The sequence below is a fragment of the Mercurialis annua genome, linkage group LG1-X (genome assembly GCF_937616625.2).
Source record: "Mercurialis annua linkage group LG1-X, ddMerAnnu1.2, whole genome shotgun sequence".
Taxonomy (NCBI): domain Eukaryota; kingdom Viridiplantae; phylum Streptophyta; class Magnoliopsida; order Malpighiales; family Euphorbiaceae; genus Mercurialis; species Mercurialis annua.
The window spans coordinates 46,328,736-46,348,747 of NC_065570.1; the positions used below are offsets into that span (position 1 = coordinate 46,328,736).

General features: G+C 37.2%; 3 protein-coding genes and 2 long non-coding RNA genes across 5 annotated transcripts; 3 read left to right on the plus strand and 2 right to left on the minus strand.

Moving 5' to 3' along the window:
* Positions 1–341: 341 nt before the first annotated feature.
* On the plus strand, positions 342–3,291 carry LOC126671541 (protein MAIN-LIKE 1-like). The gene is made up of 6 exons (XM_050365320.2): positions 342–380; positions 864–1,125; positions 1,213–1,626; positions 1,997–2,541; positions 2,627–3,037; positions 3,118–3,291. Exons 1-6 carry the CDS (start codon positions 342–344, stop codon positions 3,289–3,291), a joined length of 1,845 nt encoding a protein of 614 aa, XP_050221277.2.
* Positions 3,292–4,135: 844 nt separating this feature from the next.
* LOC126655076 (uncharacterized) lies at positions 4,136–6,876 on the plus strand. Its single transcript, XR_008791071.1, has 2 exons — positions 4,136–4,379; positions 5,623–6,876. It is a non-coding gene; the product is annotated as an uncharacterized LOC126655076 (long non-coding RNA).
* A 5,094-nt stretch (positions 6,877–11,970) lies between these two features.
* Positions 11,971–14,675, plus strand: LOC126655014 (uncharacterized). The gene is made up of 3 exons (XR_007632863.2): positions 11,971–12,178; positions 13,422–13,509; positions 14,231–14,675. It is a non-coding gene; the product is annotated as an uncharacterized LOC126655014 (long non-coding RNA).
* A 311-nt stretch (positions 14,676–14,986) lies between these two features.
* On the minus strand, positions 14,987–15,748 carry LOC130015092 (uncharacterized). Its single transcript, XM_056104621.1, has 3 exons — positions 15,734–15,748; positions 15,362–15,629; positions 14,987–15,273 (listed from the first exon to the last, which is right to left on the minus strand). Exons 1-3 carry the CDS (start codon positions 15,746–15,748, stop codon positions 14,987–14,989), a joined length of 570 nt encoding a protein of 189 aa, XP_055960596.1.
* Positions 15,749–15,790: 42 nt separating this feature from the next.
* LOC126671555 (protein FAR-RED ELONGATED HYPOCOTYL 3-like) lies at positions 15,791–16,797 on the minus strand. Its single transcript, XM_050365339.2, has 3 exons — positions 16,706–16,797; positions 16,122–16,622; positions 15,791–16,037 (listed from the first exon to the last, which is right to left on the minus strand). Exons 1-3 carry the CDS (start codon positions 16,795–16,797, stop codon positions 15,791–15,793), a joined length of 840 nt encoding a protein of 279 aa, XP_050221296.2.
* Positions 16,798–20,012: the final 3,215 nt, after the last annotated feature.

Here is a 20,012-nt window from a genome sequence, read left to right on the forward strand (position 1 = left end):
ATAGCATTATCTACTTGGAAAAATATATATATTTTTCATGTATAATCACTTAAAATTTCTGAACCTGACTGATTAAGAGTTTGGAGTTTACCATTTTAATGAATCAATCCACCGTATATATTTTGGTGCCAACATTTTCACTTGTATATTTATAGCCTCATAAATCTCATAATTATTAATTTTTTTTCTGGATTGCTAAACACCGCCCCTTTTTACTTAGTACCGCACAGCCACATTACATATCTGCCCTTTTCACTTTTTGAATAGAAAACCAATTGATAAACAAAAAACCTAAATCCTCTCAACTCATTCAACTTTTCACAAATTCATATTTTACGAAAATGTCGGATTTCGAACGAGATGGAAATCGACAACCTCCGGTAAGTTTTTTTTTTTAATTTCGATCTTTTTTTAAAAAAAAACAATTAAAAAAAGAGACGTCGGGATTTCACGTCCCTTCCGGAGAAGGGGACGCCGGAAACCGGCGTCCCCTCTTCCGGAGGGGACGTGAAATCCCACGTTCCCTCCGGAAGAGGGAACGTGGATTGCCCACGTTCCCTCTTCCGGAGGGAACGTGCGGCGTCCCCTCCGGAAGAGGGGACGCCGGAAATGGCGTCCCCCCTTCCGGAGGGGACGCCGGAAATGGCGTCCCCCCTTCCGGAGGGGACGCCGGACGCCCGTTCCGGGATTTAAAAAAAATTGGAAATTTTTTTTTAAAAAAAATAAAAATTTAAATCTAATTATTGCTTTTTATTTTAAAAAAACAATAAAATAAATAATTATTTAAAATAAATTAAATAATTTTAGAAATTTATTTAATTTAATATATATTATTTCTATAATTTAAATTATTATAATTGCAGGGCGGAAAGCGTAGGGGGAAGACGTTTTTGACCCCAGAATTAGGGGGATCGGGAGTCCGTCACGTTACGACGCGTAAAGTTTCTGCCTCAGCTCGACGGAAGAAACAAGCGCATACTTCTCCCGATGACGTCCGCATTTCTGTTGAGGATCTTAGAGAGTCTGATGATTTTGAGAGCTCAGAGGACGAGCCAAGTGAAAAAATTTACATTTCTAAACGGAAAAAGGGTGCAGGTGGTCGGTTCGTTGGCGACTCGTCATCAGGTAAATATAATTAAATGATTATAATTAATTTAATAATGTTGTTAAAAAAATTAAATGTAATTTAATTATGTTTAATGTTACTTTCAGGGTCGAACAGACGACCTGAAGAGGTTGACGTGTGGACCGTTACTTGTCCAGTACCTGGTGGACCCGAGGATGACACTGTTATTCCTAGTTTTCTCGGGCATGTCGCTTCTCGGCTATGGGATGGGGCGGACAGAGGCGTGCTGAAGTGTCAGACTAGACATGGAGCTCTGAAGAAGCTGAGACAGTGGTATGAGACGGCCTCAGAGGAGGTTAAGGTGCTGATAGACGGGACTGAGATATCACATCTCCCGTTTATCATGTTTGATCATCTAGATATCCCGCTCCTTTCTGCATTTGTGGAGCGATGGCAGTCAGATACAAACTCTTTTCACATGCCATTCGGGGAGATGACCATCACATTACATGACGTGTGGCATATTCTTCGGATTCCAGTTACTGGGGCTATGGTTTCAGGTGCGATATTCTGTTATATTTTTCACATTTAAATTTTACGTTAAAATTAAAATTTATTATTAAAATATTTAATTTGAGATTTTGTAATTTATTAGGTTTAATGATTCTTTAATTACGTCTCATTATTATGTTAGGTAAATTTAATGTTATTTAGGATAAGTTAATTGTTTTAGGTTATTTAATAAAATATTTAGACAAATTAGTTGTTTAATGTGGATTGTGTTTTGGTTTGCCAATTGTAATTTCTTTGCAGGACTTCCCTGAAAAATGGGTGATGCTCATTTTTAGGGGAAGTGCTGCCCAATTTTTTCTAGAAATTTACTGTACCTATTGCGTGATATTAATTTAAATTGCAAAATTATGTTTTCAGGTCAGCCGAATAAGGCTCAGCTGATGGCTTACTGCGTACAGATTTTAGGTATTTCACCAGAGGATCTAGTGAGTAAGACGAGCAAGCATTTTGCCCAGGGAGGTGTGATGATTGAGTCGATCATCAGCTTATGTAGGCATGGCCGTACTGCAGAGGTGGAGGCGATAGCCTGGATCTGGTTGACGTTAGGTTGCACTCTATTCACTGACAAGAGTGGCCATCGGATTAGACCTGCAACCATATGGGAGGTGCGGGACGGAGTCACAGATACGAGTACAGTTTCCTGGGGCTCAGCTACACTAGCTTATCTCTATCGGCAGCTTGGAATCTCATCGAGAGGAGACTGCTCGGGTTTGACTGGGTGTCTGACACTGCTGCAGACATGGATTTATGAGTACTTTCCATGCTTCTGGCCCCAGCGAGAGCGGCTGTTGATCGAGTCTCATCTTCCTCGAGCTTCTAGCTGGAGTGCTACTGCGTCAGATTGTTCAGCCACCCGACTTCGGTCCTTGCGAGCTCGTTTGGACACGCTGACTGCTGAGGAGGTATGTAAATTTGTTAATTTATTAGTTAAATTTTATTTTATTACGATCGCTATATTTTAATTTTTGTTTTGTAATTTTTTAACAGATCACATGGCTCCCTTTTGGCGGCGAGCCTGCTGCCAGCGCAGAGCACACTGCATATTATGGCTGGATAGCGTACCGGGACATTGTCGAGCCGTACATGCCGTCTAGGGTGCTGCGACAGCTGGGTTATGTGCAGACTGTACCTGTGCCAATTTGTCGGCCAATAGGGGTTGTTAGGTCCTGGAAGTCACTCAAGTACTCTGTGGACATGAGTGTGACGATTGCGGTTGACATGTGGAACGCTTTTCCGGTCATGTACAAGCTGCCGTTAATGGGATTTGAGGAAGCCCACGTTATTGCTGGAGGATGCCATCCAGCGTACCTGGACTGGTTCGAGCGCCATTCGCACCCCCGTATCCTTCCTGGCAGAGATCTTCCACGACGACATCCTCCCCGCAGCAACAACGATTATGTAAGTTTTCATTTTATAATTTAGTGAATATTACATATATTTAACATATTGAATTTACTTGTCTATTTATGGTATTACAGTGGATGACGCTGATGGTCACCGAGTTCGAGCATTTCATCCAAAAAGTCAGCACGATTACCGCCCAACATAGACAGCACTGCGAATTTGACGGCATTCCGGAGTTGGAGACTGAGACGGAGGAGGCCAGCACTACTTTGGAGAGAGTCGTTGCCGCTTGGCGCAGTGCTGACTGAGTGCTGTTAGTATATGTTGTATGTTTATATTATTAGTACTTTTTTCTGATTATGGACTTGTTTTTTTTAGATGTTAGTTTCTAGAGATTTTTTTTTTATATTATGTACGTTTTTATTTTTATGCAATTTCATGAACATTTTTAAATATTACGTACTGTGGAGTTCAAAAATATTACACGTATAATAATTAAACACACAGTCAGCATAATTACCGAATAAACATTTTACAATCAACTCAATCTGCCATACCTATCAAACTATCTCATTGCTCTCTCCTGTTAGCATATAAAGTATGCCAAGACTGAACAGTATGGTCCCTGTGCTGGAACCACAGGGTGGGAATTGGTGGGACAGGAAAATTATCCTGCAAATTCAACCTAACAAAATGAGCGCGTCCACTAATATACAATATCACTATCTCCTTCGATGGTCGTGAGTGAACCTCAGAGGAATGCAAAGGCAGAACAGTAAACGAAGAGAACCGCGTCTGTTGTAGCGTCCCGCCTTGTATGTAAATAACTGTAATACCCCGTAGAATTTTTAGTGTTTATTTTCGCTAGAGTCCAATTTTAATTGATTAGGACCTCGGAAATAGTGAATAAATTCACGTGATGAATTTATATGGGTGAAAATGTGATTTGCTATGTGTTTGCCTTAAATGTGATTTTTGGCAATTTTACGTGTTAAAAGTGAATTTTGTGATTTTTCACTAAAAACCGTAAAAATAATTATTTTAAATATTTTTAAAGGCCCAAAAATATTTTAACTCAGCCCATATGATATGATTTAATGTTTTTGAATATTTGGTAAAGTTGAGTTTATTTTGCACCTAGAGTTCGAATTATTTACAAGAATGCCATAATGGCAAACTTGTAAATAATTGAACAACCTAATAATATCTAGATATTTTCCTACATAAACTTGGTGCCCAAGTCTTCAATTGTCTTCTTCATTTTCTTGTGGGTGCCGAATACACCATAACCACAAACACCAAGCTTTATTCTTTGATTTTCTCTCAAAACTTTCTTCACGAAAATTGTCGGGAATATTACGTAGATCGTGTGTGTGTGTTTGCATGTTCGTTTGAGGTATAATTTCAAGCTCAAATCTTAGTTTTTAGTTGCTGATGTTGGTTGAATCTTAGAAACATGCATAGGATGGTTTATATGTGATGTTTGATGGATAATTAGTTGGTTTTAATTGCTAGTTTAATGGGTTTCGGTTTTTAAATAATTTTTCCGTGAAAATTAAATTATTTATTTAAATTTCTGGGCTGATCTATATGTTGGGATTTATATATGCTTTAAAGTTTAACTTTTGTGGATTAAAAATGTTAATTAATTCGGGTGTTAATTTAATTAGTTGGGTTTCGATTTTTAATTGTTTTAAAGCTTAAAAATAGCTTAAAAAGGGTAAATAAATTGATTTTTAATTTCTGGAAATAAATTGGTTCATGTATGAGTTATATTTGTGGTTGATGTTAATTAAATGGTTGATGGTTAATTTTTAGCGGTTTAATAATCGGGTTTAATTTTTAATAACTCTATTCGGCCAAAATTGTTCTAAAAAGGGTAAAACTGTCATTTTAATTTCTGGGCAGAAATTATTCATGAAAAATTTATGAAATATGTTTGATAATTATTTGTGGAGTTTAAATGATTTTTGTGTGGTGTTTTGACGGATTAATAATCGGTTTTGATTATTAATTGATATTTCGGTTTTAATGGTTAAAATAATGGAAAATATTATTTTAAAAATATTGGGCTGCTGTTTTTACAAGATAAAAATTAAAAATGTATTTGAAAATAATTTTGATGAATTTCGGTGTTAAAATGGCTTAAAATGGATTTTTAAGCGTTTTAAGCGTTTTTGAGTTTTCCGGCCAAAACCACCGGAATACGGTGACCGGAGTATGAGTAGAGGGGATAGAGCATGTTGGCTCAGTCCTAAACTCATTTGGCAGCAGTTAGTGCCGAAATGTTTTTGGCAGAAAATAAGGGGGGGCCGAGCCCCGGGTCAAAAATATTTTACGGAAAAATATTTTTGGATATTTGTGAATTGTGATATGTTTGTTGATATTTTCTAAAAGTGTATTTTAGAAAATTATGTGAATTGAATGTGTGTTAGAATTATAATGGAATTATAATTCTATGTTTATTTATTGAAAATAAATAAACTACGTGGTGTATCGTATAGAAATACGATGACGCGGATATAGATAGTCGGAATCAAATTTGGTTTGTGATTATGTGGTTATATGGTTGAGTCGGTCTAGAGTTTATCCTAGAATTTAGAGTTATTACATTTATTAATGTTTAATCTCTAAATTAGATCCAGCGAGTTTTGTCGCGGAAACCGGCGAGCAAAGGTTTTGATATTCGACGGGTGGTATTTTTAATATTTGGAATAAGCGAGTACTGTGAGTGTGTTTACAACTTATACTGCTAAATATTAGTATTAAAAATATTGCGAACTGCTTTACATGATTTGCAAATGCTTTATTTTATTTTGAATTTAAATCGCATGAACTATTCATAGTGTTGAAACCGATTTAGATTCATTGAAACGTGCTTACTATTGGGCGGCAATAGTGCTGTGTGATCACCGGTAGTGCATTTAGAATGGGTTGCATGTGAATATACTGTGTGAATCCTGGCGACGGCCTGGAAAGTCAGGCGACGGCCTAGACTCTGTGTGAACAGATCTTCAGAGGCAACGGAATATAGACGACCAAAGGCAGTAAAGAGAAACTGCCGAGATCTGAGAGGTTGAACCTTTTATTAAAAAAAGTGAAATTGGCGACAGTATTTATGTACTGCCGAAATCCGTTGTATTGTAAGAAGAGTCTGGGACTTTCAAATACGTAAAATAAGAATAATCGGATTTGACTGGCTAAAAGTACAAAAAGAGAAAATAAATACGGCCAAAGAAAAATAAAAGGTTAACCCGAATATGATGAAATGATGTGGAATATTTATGTTTCCTGTGTTGAAAGCATATAGGAACATGAATCATGGTTTAGGGTTTCATATGAATCGGTAATCTGGAATGCATTGCTTTCATATTAATGTTTATTAGTACATGTTGTACGCATTCACCAGTTTTTATAACTGACCCCGTTGAATTTAATATTTTTACAGGCGAGTAGTTTGACGTGTGGATTTCCAATTTCTTGTTCCGGAAATCCCTGACTTGAATAAAGTGAGAATGACTTTCCTTTGTGTGTCTAGAGTTGCAGTAGCTAGAATAATGAACGGTGATACCTTAGTAGTCGTTGGACTTATTTATGCTTTATATTTTATAACGCTTAAACTCTGATAATATGTAATATGTGAATGCTGTGCGAAAGTCCGAGCGACTGCACTTGAATAAAATGCGGCGAGCGCATCTGCATAATGAAATGCAGTTAAATCCATAATGAAATGGTCTGCATAATGAAATGCGGTTAAGTCCACAGAGAAATGGCCTGCATAGTGAAATGCAGTAATTACCATAGTAAGATGGTATGCACATGAGATGCATGATAAACCATAGAGAAATGGTTTTGAAACTAAAATGCAATAATTAAAGAGAAAATTATGTGCATGTTTTAAATGGTAATTTTTATAAGAACGTTTTAAACTGCGATTTTAAAATGTTCGTAAATGATTTGAATTCCGCGAAAAATTTTAAGTGATTTTTAATGTATTTTAAGGCTTGCTACGGGTTTCGGAGCAACCACTCCCATTCCCTAGCGCCGGTCTCGATGCCGAGAATCGGGTCGTGACAAAGGTGGTATCAGAGCAATGGTCGAAAGTGGGCCATTGTTGAGTTTGATATCAAAGTGATGGTTTATAGTCTTAAACCATTACTAATATATGAAAAGAGTAATGAAAGGTGGTATAAGTTGTTGATTCCTAGGTACCTTGACATTAAGTTGACCTAAGGATTAGGAAATTGATATATAGAGTCTACTGCAACATATAAGTTTCTGTCATGTCATTCGTTAAGTCATCATTTGTTTTTAAATATTCCCAGCTGTGCTTTAGGATCGAGTCTGTATGCTTGTTAGGAGTAAGTAGAGCCTGATAGTATACGATTAGAACGTTTAGATAGATTTTTAATAGACGACGTGCTTTGATCAGAATGGCTGATCAGCATGAGGAAAACATTCAAGAAGAGAATGTTCATGATGAGGAGTCCGTTCATAACAATGCGATACCTGATGTTGGATAGAGATAGGGTGAATTCAAGGTTTATTAAGGGGCTAGGACCCGAATATATTGGATTGCTATCTGATGTTAGTAAGGATTTGGTGCAAATCATCGATAGTGCACGTCAGATGGAAAGTACTTTGATCCAATTTGGAAAGATCAATGTTTCTGGTGAGCTCGTAAGAGAAGGAACTGCTAGTTCGAATACGAATAGGTTCACTGGACCATATCGTAAAGGATTTAAGAAAGGAAAGAAAGATAGGAGGTTCAGTATGTCTGGATCAAGTTCTAGTGGACGAAGTTCAGGAGGAACAGTACCACTATGTAATACTTGTGGAAAGAAGCATTTTGGAGCATGCTATTGGGCAACTAGAGGATGTTACACGTGTGGACAGCAAGGTCATTTCTCTAGAGAATGTCCTATGTCTGGACCACAAGGTTCAAGTGCTAGTGTTGTTCAACCAGTGTTTCAACAACCTAGACCTGTATATCCTGCAGTGTCTGGGCAGGCACAGAACCAAAATGTGTTTAATGGACAACGTGGAAGAGGATATGGTTTTGGTAATCGTGGTGGAGGAAGGACCACAGGCGGACGAGGATCTGGAGCAACTGCTAGCGGAGGGCAGGCTAGAGTTTTTGCAATCAATCCTCAAGAGGCGAATGCGTCGAATGCGGTAGTGCAAGGTATATTTTCAATATCTTCGCATGATGCATCAATTTTATTTGATCCCGGTGCTACGCATTCATTTGTATCGTCGAGTTTTGCATTAAAATTAGGAATTCAACCTGTGATTTTGCAAAACCCATTGTTAGTAGCTACACCTGTAGGCGAAAGCATAGACGTTACTGTAGTTTATCCGTCGTGTCCTGTGTTAATCGGAGAGCGAGAATTGCTTGCGGATTTGTTGTTGCTTAATGTCTTAGAATTCGACGTCATCCTAGGAATGGATTGGTTGTCGCGACATTATGCAAATGTGGATTGTAGAGAAAAGATAGTGACGTTCCATGCACCTGGAACTGAACTTATCTCTATACGGGGAGAAAAGTTGGAAACCCCAAATAGTTTAGTCTCGGCTTTGAAAGCGAGAAAGATGTTAAGTAAAGGATGTCAAGGATTTTTAGCTCTGGTACGAGATATTCAGAAGGAAGTTGGAAGTGTGAATGATGTACCAGTAGTTTCGGAGTATTCTGATGTGTTTCCAGAAGAGTTACCTGGATTACCACCAGATCGAGAGATTGAATTCTGTATTGATCTAGTTCCTGGTACAAGTCCAATATCGATACCTCCGTATCGTATGGCACCAGCAGAACTAAAGGAGTTGAAGGATCAATTAGAAGAATTGATTGATCGTGGATTTATACGACCAAGTGTCTCACCTTGGGGAGCACCTGTGTTGTTTGTGAAAAAGAAGGATGGATCTATGAGACTCTGTATAGATTACAGACAACTCAATAAGGTCACAATCAAGAATAAGTATCCTTTACCCAGAATTGACGATTTATTCGATCAATTGCAAGGAGCGAGGTACTTTTTGAAGATTGATCTGAGGTCTGGTTATCATCAGTTGAAGATCAGAAATGATGATATTCCAAAGACTGCATTCAGAACAAGATACGGTCATTATGAATTTTTGGTGATGTCATTTGGATTGACAAATGCACCAGCGGCTTTCATGGATTTGATGAATCGGATTTTTAAACCGTTTCTAGACCAATTCGTGATAGTGTTCATAGATGATATCTTGATTTATTCGCGCACAGAGGAGGAGCATGCGCAACACTTAAGGATAGTGTTACAAACTTTGAGAGATCATCAGCTTTATGCCAAATTCTCGAAGTGTGAATTTTGGTTAGAAGAGGTAGCATTTTTGGGACATGTAGTATCTCAAAGTGGGATTAAGGTAGATCCTAAAAAGATTGAAGCTGTGATGAATTGGAAAAGGCCAAGTTCAGTGACAGAAATTCGTAGTTTCTTGGGTTTAGCAGGTTATTATAGACGGTTTGTGCAAGACTTTTCTAAGTTGTCTGCACCATTAACTAAGCTGACTCAGAAGAACGCGAAGTTCATTTGGACTGATCAATGTGAAGTGAGTTTCCAGAAGCTGAAGGAGTGTTTGACGACAGCTCCAGTTCTGGCATTACCCTCTGGTAGTGATGGACTTACAGTCTATTGTGATGCTTCTAGGATCGGGTTAGGATGTGTACTGATGCAACATGGTCGAGTGATAGCTTATGCTTCTCGCCAGTTGAAAAAGCATGAAGTTAATTATCCAACCCATGATCTAGAATTAGCAGCAGTGATATTCGCATTAAAGATTTGGAGACATTACTTATATGGAGCAAAATGCGAAATATTCACTGATCACAAGAGTCTGAAATACATATTTGATCAGAGAGAGTTGAATCTTAGGCAGAGGAGGTGGATGGAGTTGCTAAAGGATTATGACTGTACGATACAGTATCATCCTGGCAAAGCTAACGTAGTTGCTGATGCGTTGAGCAGAAAATCAGCAGGAAGTTTAGCTCATGTTACTTTAGTTGAGAAGAGACCAATGATTAGAGAAGTGCATTCGTTGTTTGATCAAGGAGTTCAATTAGAGGTTTCGTATTTGGGGAGTTTGTTAGCTCAAATGACGATTAAACCTACATTGAATGATCAGATTAAGGAACTTCAGACAACGGATCCTCAACTAAAGCATGTTATTGCAGAAGTTCAAAAGGGAATGAACTCTGAGTATAATTTGAAAGGTGGTATTCTGAAATTTGGTACAAGGGTGTGCGTACCAAATGTAGAGGAATTGAAACAGAGAATTATGATGGAGGCACATGGATCTAAGTATAGTGTTCATCCTAGTTCTACCAAGATGTATCACGATGTTAAGGAGATGTATTGGTGGAATGGTATGAAAAGAGATATAGCAGAATTTGTTGCTAAGTGTCCGATATGCCAACAAGTGAAGTTGGAACATCAGAGACCATTTGGATTTTTGCAACAATTGCCAATACCAGAATGGAAATGGGAAAGAATAACCATGGATTTTGTCGTTGGATTGCCTAAGTCGCAACATGGTTTTGATTCGATATGGGTTATCGTTGATCGAATGACAAAGTCGGCTCATTTCATTCTGATCAAGGTTACCTATACGGCAGCAAAATTGGCACAGATTTATATTGACAAAGTGGTCAGTTTACATGGAGTTCCTGTGTCAATTGTGTCAGATCGAGGATCAGTTTTTACATCCCGATTTTGGCAAAGTCTGCAAGAGGCTTTAGGAACGCGCTTAGATTTTAGTACAGCGTTTCATCCCCAAACAGATGGACAGTCTGAAAGGACTATCCAGACTTTGGAGGATATGTTAAGAATGTGTGTTTTAGATTTCGGAGGCCATTGGGATGAGTATCTACCGTTAGTAGAGTTCTCATATAACAATAGTTATCATTCCAGTATTGAGATGGCACCGTATGAGGCGTTGTATGGACGTAAGTGTAGATCTCCAATTTGTTGGGAAGAAGTTGGAGAAAGAAAGTTGACAGGAGCTGAAATTGTTCAGATTACGTCTGAGAAAGTTCCGTTGATTAAGCAACGATTAGAAACTGCATTTAGTCGGCAAAAGAGCTATGCTGATGTGAGGAGAAAGGATATAGAATTTCAAGTCGGAGATTTTGTGTTTCTTAAAATATCACCTATGAAAGGTGTAATCCGATTTGGAAAGAAAGGAAAGCTAGCGCCGAGATATGCAGGGCCTTATGAGGTTATTGAGCGAATAGGAGCGGTAGCTTATAAGTTAGCATTACCGTCTGAGATGTCGCAAGTACATCCAGTGTTTCACGTGTCGATGCTTAGGAAGTATATACCTGACCCTCATAGACTTATTCAACCTCAGGAGGTTGAGATAGACGAGGAACTATCTTATGAGGAGGAGCCCATAGAAATTGTGGATACCCAGATTAGGAAACTCTGTAGTAAGGAGATACCTATGGCAACAGTGCTCTGGAGGAGCCGTACAATTGAGGAATGTACGTGGGAAACAGAGGCGGATATGCGGAAACGATATCCCCACTTGTTTGCTCAAGGTAATAGTTTGTTTTGAAATTCGAGGACGAATTTCTTATAAGGAGGGGTGAATGTAATACCCCGTAGAATTTTTAGTGTTTATTTTCGCTAGAGTCCAATTTTAATTGATTAGGACCTCGGAAATAGTGAATAAATTCACGTGATGAATTTATATGGGTGAAAATGTGATTTGCTATGTGTTTGCCTTAAATGTGATTTTTGGCAATTTTACGTGTTAAAAGTGAATTTTGTGATTTTTCACTAAAAACCGTAAAAATAATTATTTTAAATATTTTTAAAGGCCCAAAAATATTTTAACTCAGCCCATATGATATGATTTAATGTTTTTGAATATTTGGTAAAGTTGAGTTTATTTTGCACCTAGAGTTCGAATTATTTACAAGAATGCCATAATGGCAAACTTGTAAATAATTGAACAACCTAATAATATCTAGATATTTTCCTACATAAACTTGGTGCCCAAGTCTTCAATTGTCTTCTTCATTTTCTTGTGGGTGCCGAATACACCATAACCACAAACACCAAGCTTTATTCTTTGATTTTCTCTCAAAACTTTCTTCACGAAAATTGTCGGGAATATTACGTAGATCGTGTGTGTGTGTTTGCATGTTCGTTTGAGGTATAATTTCAAGCTCAAATCTTAGTTTTTAGTTGCTGATGTTGGTTGAATCTTAGAAACATGCATAGGATGGTTTATATGTGATGTTTGATGGATAATTAGTTGGTTTTAATTGCTAGTTTAATGGGTTTCGGTTTTTAAATAATTTTTCCGTGAAAATTAAATTATTTATTTAAATTTCTGGGCTGATCTATATGTTGGGATTTATATATGCTTTAAAGTTTAACTTTTGTGGATTAAAAATGTTAATTAATTCGGGTGTTAATTTAATTAGTTGGGTTTCGATTTTTAATTGTTTTAAAGCTTAAAAATAGCTTAAAAAGGGTAAATAAATTGATTTTTAATTTCTGGAAATAAATTGGTTCATGTATGAGTTATATTTGTGGTTGATGTTAATTAAATGGTTGATGGTTAATTTTTAGCGGTTTAATAATCGGGTTTAATTTTTAATAACTCTATTCGGCCAAAATTGTTCTAAAAAGGGTAAAACTGTCATTTTAATTTCTGGGCAGAAATTATTCATGAAAAATTTATGAAATATGTTTGATAATTATTTGTGGAGTTTAAATGATTTTTGTGTGGTGTTTTGACGGATTAATAATCGGTTTTGATTATTAATTGATATTTCGGTTTTAATGGTTAAAATAATGGAAAATATTATTTTAAAAATATTGGGCTGCTGTTTTTACAAGATAAAAATTAAAAATGTATTTGAAAATAATTTTGATGAATTTCGGTGTTAAAATGGCTTAAAATGGATTTTTAAGCGTTTTAAGCGTTTTTGAGTTTTCCGGCCAAAACCACCGGAATACGGTGACCGGAGTATGAGTAGAGGGGATAGAGCATGTTGGCTCAGTCCTAAACTCATTTGGCAGCAGTTAGTGCCGAAATGTTTTTGGCAGAAAATAAGGGGGGGCCGAGCCCCGGGTCAAAAATATTTTACGGAAAAATATTTTTGGATATTTGTGAATTGTGATATGTTTGTTGATATTTTCTAAAAGTGTATTTTAGAAAATTATGTGAATTGAATGTGTGTTAGAATTATAATGGAATTATAATTCTATGTTTATTTATTGAAAATAAATAAACTACGTGGTGTATCGTATAGAAATACGATGACGCGGATATAGATAGTCGGAATCAAATTTGGTTTGTGATTATGTGGTTATATGGTTGAGTCGGTCTAGAGTTTATCCTAGAATTTAGAGTTATTACATTTATTAATGTTTAATCTCTAAATTAGATCCAGCGAGTTTTGTCGCGGAAACCGGCGAGCAAAGGTTTTGATATTCGACGGGTGGTATTTTTAATATTTGGAATAAGCGAGTACTGTGAGTGTGTTTACAACTTATACTGTTAAATATTAGTATTAAAAATATTGCGAACTGCTTTACATGATTTGCAAATGCTTTATTTTATTTTGAATTTAAATCGCATGAACTATTCATAGTGTTGAAACCGATTTAGATTCATTGAAACGTGCTTACTATTGGGCGGCAATAGTGCTGTGTGATCACCGGTAGTGCATTTAGAATGGGTTGCATGTGAATATACTGTGTGAATCCTGGCGACGGCCTGGAAAGTCAGGCGACGGCCTAGACTCTGTGTGAACAGATCTTCAGAGGCAACGGAATATAGACGACCAAAGGCAGTAAAGAGAAACTGCCGAGATCTGAGAGGTTGAACCTTTTATTAAAAAAAGTGAAATTGGCGACAGTATTTATGTACTGCCGAAATCCGTTGTATTGTAAGAAGAGTCTGGGACTTTCAAATACGTAAAATAAGAATAATCGGATTTGACTGGCTAAAAGTACAAAAAGAGAAAATAAATACGGCCAAAGAAAAATAAAAGGTTAACCCGAATATGATGAAATGATGTGGAATATTTATGTTTCCTGTGTTGAAAGCATATAGGAACATGAATCATGGTTTAGGGTTTCATATGAATCGGTAATCTGGAATGCATTGCTTTCATATTAATGTTTATTAGTACATGTTGTACGCATTCACCAGTTTTTATAACTGACCCCGTTGAATTTAATATTTTTACAGGCGAGTAGTTTGACGTGTGGATTTCCAATTTCTTGTTCCGGAAATCCCTGACTTGAATAAAGTGAGAATGACTTTCCTTTGTGTGTCTAGAGTTGCAGTAGCTAGAATAATGAACGGTGATACCTTAGTAGTCGTTGGACTTATTTATGCTTTATATTTTATAACGCTTAAACTCTGATAATATGTAATATGTGAATGCTGTGCGAAAGTCCGAGCGACTGCACTTGAATAAAATGCGGCGAGCGCATCTGCATAATGAAATGCAGTTAAATCCATAATGAAATGGTCTGCATAATGAAATGCGGTTAAGTCCACAGAGAAATGGCCTGCATAGTGAAATGCAGTAATTACCATAGTAAGATGGTATGCACATGAGATGCATGATAAACCATAGAGAAATGGTTTTGAAACTAAAATGCAATAATTAAAGAGAAAATTATGTGCATGTTTTAAATGGTAATTTTTATAAGAACGTTTTAAACTGCGATTTTAAAATGTTCGTAAATGATTTGAATTCCGCGAAAAATTTTAAGTGATTTTTAATGTATTTTAAGGCTTGCTACGGGTTTCGGAGCAACCACTCCCATTCCCTAGCGCCGGTCTCGATGCCGAGAATCGGGTCGTGACAATAACAGCTGCATTGAAGATAGTGGCAATAGGGAACAAGTCATCCAATACCTGCATCCATTTAATAAGTCAGAATATAAATATCATTTTTTAGAAAAATATAATAACTTTGTGATAAATTTATATAATTCAATTAAATACCTGCATCCAGTTGCGAGGGCCACACTCTCCCCCTTCCCAACTAATACGTGTAATGGCCGCTTGCAACCCATCAATGCAAATACCCTCGTATCGATAAGGGTGGGCGGAGATTTCGTTTGCAATGTTCATTCTAGTCATTCCCCACATCTCCTCGTCACCATATATGTGGTCTGCCACCACGCGAAATCCACAGTTGCCGTCTCCACGCACGTCCACAAGCTCGTCAACGAATGGTAAAAGGAATCCTGGAATAACCTCCGCATTTTGCAAACCAGCTGCGGGAAATAAAAAAAATATTATTATAAATAACAAGGATACTACTAGAGTAGACGTACATAACGAATATTAGTGGATGATAATTACCTGACGCGGATGTACGATTTTTCTGAGCTTTGGAAGATTTAGGACGACCAGGTACACGGTCCTTGTACTCATGACGACTCGGATCCCTCTTCGTTGATTTTCTCCCCTTTGGTCGACCTCTGACATTTGTTTTCACTTCTGGTTCCATGTAGCCTAAGTCTTCGGGGTGAAGTCGCTCTCGAACAATACGAGAAATATCACGCAACACTGAAGGATCCTTAGTCATGACCTCGTCGGCGACCTCGTGAAAATACTGATGTTCCTCAGTCTGAAAACCAGCAAAATCGGGTTGCGCAGATGTGTCCAGCCCATCGCCGAGAATAACAAGTTTCGTCCAAAACGGGTGTATACTGTTAAGGCTGATCGGGTTACCTGCAAATAACACATATTAGCTTTCAATAACAATATTAATATTTTTAATATTACTATTCAATGAAAGTGGTGCGTGATACCTGAATCGACCACCGCTCGCAGCTCACATGCACAGGGGATCTGATGTGTTGATCTAACCACACAACCACAGCGATCGTAGACATCGGTACTCAATTCTCGCATACGCCTTAGTTCTTTCGATATTAAATCCAGACAGTAATGCGACACTCTGCATGAGAGCTTGTCAAATGGAAAACCGCGTCGATGTACGCCAATAGTCCGTCTGGAGTCCTCAAGTGTTTTGCTGCAGTAATTTTAAAACATTTATGTTAATAATAATGACAACATAATTTGTATAAGTACTAATATTACTCGACAAGAATGTTACCGGATATCTGTCAGCTGCGACTGTATAACTTTGTCGACCTTCGTCCAGACTGTGTCCAGAGCACCGGTGCTAGAGTTGAGCCACTGCTTAAGCTGAGCATGTGCGCTCTCGACTCTACATGTGGTGGTGTTTCCAAAATGTAGGACTAAGTCCGTCCAGCAAGATACGAACTTCTCTCTGTGTCCCAGCCAAGTCCCCTCAATGTACTGTATCAACCGTGGAAAACCTTTAAACTGATCTCTGAAGTGCTCCACAGCTATGTTATATTGATCAAAAGTTGGCGCTCCGATAATTTTCTTCCATGTACTATTCTTGAAAATTTCAGCAAACTCTTGGTTTTTCCCACTAATTCTGTACACTCTATCTTCTACGTCCTTATTTATGTGCCACGTACATAGTAGATGAGAAGAACGTGGGAAAACCTCTGACACTGGTCTCATAAGCCCCAATTCTCGATCAGTAAGAATAGCGCTCGGATGAATATGTTCCCCAATCAAACACCTGCATTATTGCCCGATGATTTAATAAGTAATTTGAATTTGAATATCATTAAAATATCAAATAACATAATTATAATTAAATACCTCAGTCTCTCCAATACCCATCTGTAGCTCCCTTCAGTCTCATCCTTCATAATTGCATATGCAATTATGAAGTTCTTGTTGCAAGGAGTCATTCCAATAATCTCAAAAAAGGCAGCTTGTACTTGTTCGTCTTGTACGTGGAGTCCATGCCGATGATCCAGTAGTACGTACAAAGTAGTCTCACTGAATCAGGATGAGCCATGAAAATATGGGTCAACACACCTGTATCCTCCTCAGCAAGAGTCCAGTGTACATAATCATTTTGCTGAGCCATGTGATAAAATTGCCCAACCACATCTCTACCCTCAAAGCTAGACTTTCTCAAAGTCTCTCTATAGTTGTACACTTGCTTTATTGTAGGGTTGTCAGATGGTACTTTTTCTTTTAAAGCTGCCATGATAGAACACGGCTTCGCTTGTGCCGCACTCATATCTCGCACAATTTCTTTTGCCTCGCCACTCAGCCCACTCATCTGACGGTATCCTTCAGGATACACAGCTAGAGCATGGTTGTGTGTACTCGAAATACCAGGATCTGTAAGTATAAACCATGCAGTCTTTCCTAATTTGACAATAATTTTAAATTTGCACTTACACGCTTTTGTCTTCGTATTTTTCCGTACGAAGGAATCAGAATCTGTGAATGAACCTCTGTAACGCTCACCCCGAGCACATCGTAGAAGCTTCTTTTTCCCCTCGTTCTTATGTGACGAAATGACTAATTCAAATCCAATCTTTATAGCAGTACTCTTAGCCCAAGTAATTGCTTCAACATCACTATCAAACCCATGATCTAGCTTAAACCAATCGTTGTAATCAATTCCATCACCGCCATAATCTTCTAAATGAACCTGCAAAACATAAATACTTACGTGTAACAAATCGAAATAATATGTAATAAAAAGTCGTAATAATATGCAATAAAAAATCACTGTAATTATTAAAAAAATCATTTCAACGTTTTTTTTTTTAGCAGTAGTTAATTTCCGGCCGCGACGTTTCGGTCGCGGCCGGAAAAGGGGACGCCGGCGTCCTCTTCAGAGGAGAGGACGCCGGCGTTGGGCGTCCCCTCTAGAGGAGGGGACGCCCAAATCCACGTCCCCTCTTCTAGAGGGGACGTGGACTTGGGCGTCCTCTCCTCTAGAGGGGACGCCAATTTTGGGCGTCCCCTCTTCTAGAGAGGACGCTCGGCGTCCACTCTTGAAAGAGTTAGAGGAGAGGACGTTGCATTTCACGTCCTCTCCTCTGGAGAGGACGGCAAACTCTGGCGTCCCCTCCTCTGGAGAGGACGTGAAATGCAATCGTCCCCCTTCAAAAATTTTAAATAAAAATTTAAAAAAACTATTTTTTACCTCGGAAAAGCCGGAAAAACTTGTTTCCGACTGTCAGTACTCGTTTCCCGACGAATTATACTCGTTATCCGTCATTTTACTCGACTTTTTACGTAGTTGTTCGAGTGTGTTCGAATGAGTTGAGAGAACTTTTTTTTTAAAATTTTGCTAGAGGGGTAGAAATGTCTTTCGCCTGTGCGGTGCTAAATAAAAAGGGGCGGCGAATAGCAAAACCCTTTTTTTATACCAATTTGTCAAGAAATGAAAGTTGATTACTGACATGTTGAAGTTTTAAATTTCGTGATACAATTGCAAATTAGGATAAAGTTCGTGATTTAATTTACAATTAATCTTAAAAAAATGAAAAGGTTGGATTTACACGCTCAGCTTAATGATCAAACTGACTGGGGTCACTCTTCAATCTAGCGCAGGACCGGTCCAGCACAAGGAGAGCCAAGCATTTTGATAACATAATAAAGATAAAATTACTTACGACCTGCTGAGTTGGTTAAAGAGTAAATACTCTACATATTTTAATAGTTATATTCTAATTCTCATGAATAAAGAAAGTGAATACATTCTCCTATATATAATTAGTTAATATGAGTTGATTTAATTATTTTAATATAAATATTAGTTAATAAATAATTTTATTTATAAAAATAAAAAATTTAATACCTACTACGTGTTTTTAAAAAATAGATAAATATTAAAAATTTAATTTTTTTAATAAAATAATTATTTCGAGGTATAATTTTTTTAATAAAATAATTATTTCGAGGTATAATTTTTTTAGTTAAATATTTATTACTTTTATTAATTATTAATTAAAGTGACCCATATTGCTAATTTTTTTAACCGATTAAATAGATAAATATTCCATTGATCTATTTTATTTATTTAATTAAAATACATTATTTATGAATTTAGTTATTAAAAATTTCATCATTTCAAATACTCTCCACCTTATATAATAAAATTTTTTATCCTAATAATTCAACACGGTAGAATTTTTCCATAATTTCGATTTAATTGAAAATTATTATTTTCAAGTTTACTTAGTGCTAATTATTATTATCATTCAAATGTACAATAGACACGATATAGATAGTAAGTAGATTCATGTATAAATTTTCAAAAGGCAGTCTGATAATATAGGACATAAATGTATTTTACGACTTCCGATTGAACCGATTAAAACATATCTGAAAAACTTACTCGAATACCTACGGCTTCTATGAAGATGGAGGAGTCCGATCCGTCCTCTAAAAGGGAAGAAATTTCCCTTGATGTGATACAAAGGCGATAGAAGTATGTTTTCAAAAACCATCCCGGGTATTATTATCATAACTCGCTTTTCCGACGTCGGATTTAACTGATTCAGACGTCCATAGAAAGCTAATTTGAATACCTACAACTTTCATGAAGACGTCCGGTCCGGATTCAATATGGAAAAAGGACAAAGTTCCCTTGAAGCTGCTGCATGTGTGCAGCTTTATTAAATCTGCATGTACCCAGTCCGAGTATTTAATTCGTAAATCATTTTTCCGACATGGGATTTCATCAATTCAAATTCCCTGGAAAGGTAACTCGAATACTGAAGACGTCCAATCGGATTCGACCTAGAACATGGACGAAAGGTGCCATGAAGCTGCTGCATGTGTATATCAGTGTGAAATCAATATATATTCAGATTGTGTATTTATATCATAACTCGTTCCCCCGACATCGGATTTCATCGATTCAAACGTCCCTGGAAAGACAACTCGAATACCTACAACTTTCATGAAGAGATCATGTCCGGATTCGTCCTCTAAGAGGGATGAAATCTCCATTCAATCAGCTGCATGTGTGGAGACATGATTTTCCAGGACTATCCCGTAGATAGAAATTTACACATGCCTAAATCTGTATATATTCATCTTTTTTTGAAAAAGGTAGAAGTATTTTCCAAAACCATAGGGAGGGGGATTTATA

What these genes read in the sequence shown, in the direction of transcription:
- LOC126671541 (XM_050365320.2), top strand. Translation starts at nt 342, where the DNA reads ATGTCGGATTTCGAACGAGATGGAAATCGACAACCTCCG. An exon ending in CGTTGGCGACTCGTCATCAG is followed by an intron (nt 1,126 to 1,212) that starts GTAAATATAATT and finishes TGTTACTTTCAG; the next exon opens with GGTCGAACAGACGACCTGAA. An exon ending in CCCGCAGCAACAACGATTAT is followed by an intron (nt 3,038 to 3,117) that starts GTAAGTTTTCAT and finishes ATGGTATTACAG; the next exon opens with TGGATGACGCTGATGGTCAC.
- LOC130015092 (XM_056104621.1), bottom strand. An exon ending in AAATCGTACATCCGCGTCAG is followed by an intron (nt 15,274 to 15,361) that starts GTAATTATCATC and finishes TATTTCCCGCAG; the next exon opens with CTGGTTTGCAAAATGCGGAG.
- LOC126671555 (XM_050365339.2), bottom strand. Translation starts at nt 16,797, where the DNA reads ATGACTCCTTGCAACAAGAACTTCATAATTGCATATGCAATTATGAAG. An exon ending in TGGGTATTGGAGAGACTGAG is followed by an intron (nt 16,623 to 16,705) that starts GTATTTAATTAT and finishes GCAATAATGCAG; the next exon opens with GTGTTTGATTGGGGAACATA. An exon ending in TCGCAGCTGACAGATATCCG is followed by an intron (nt 16,038 to 16,121) that starts GTAACATTCTTG and finishes AAATTACTGCAG; the next exon opens with CAAAACACTTGAGGACTCCA.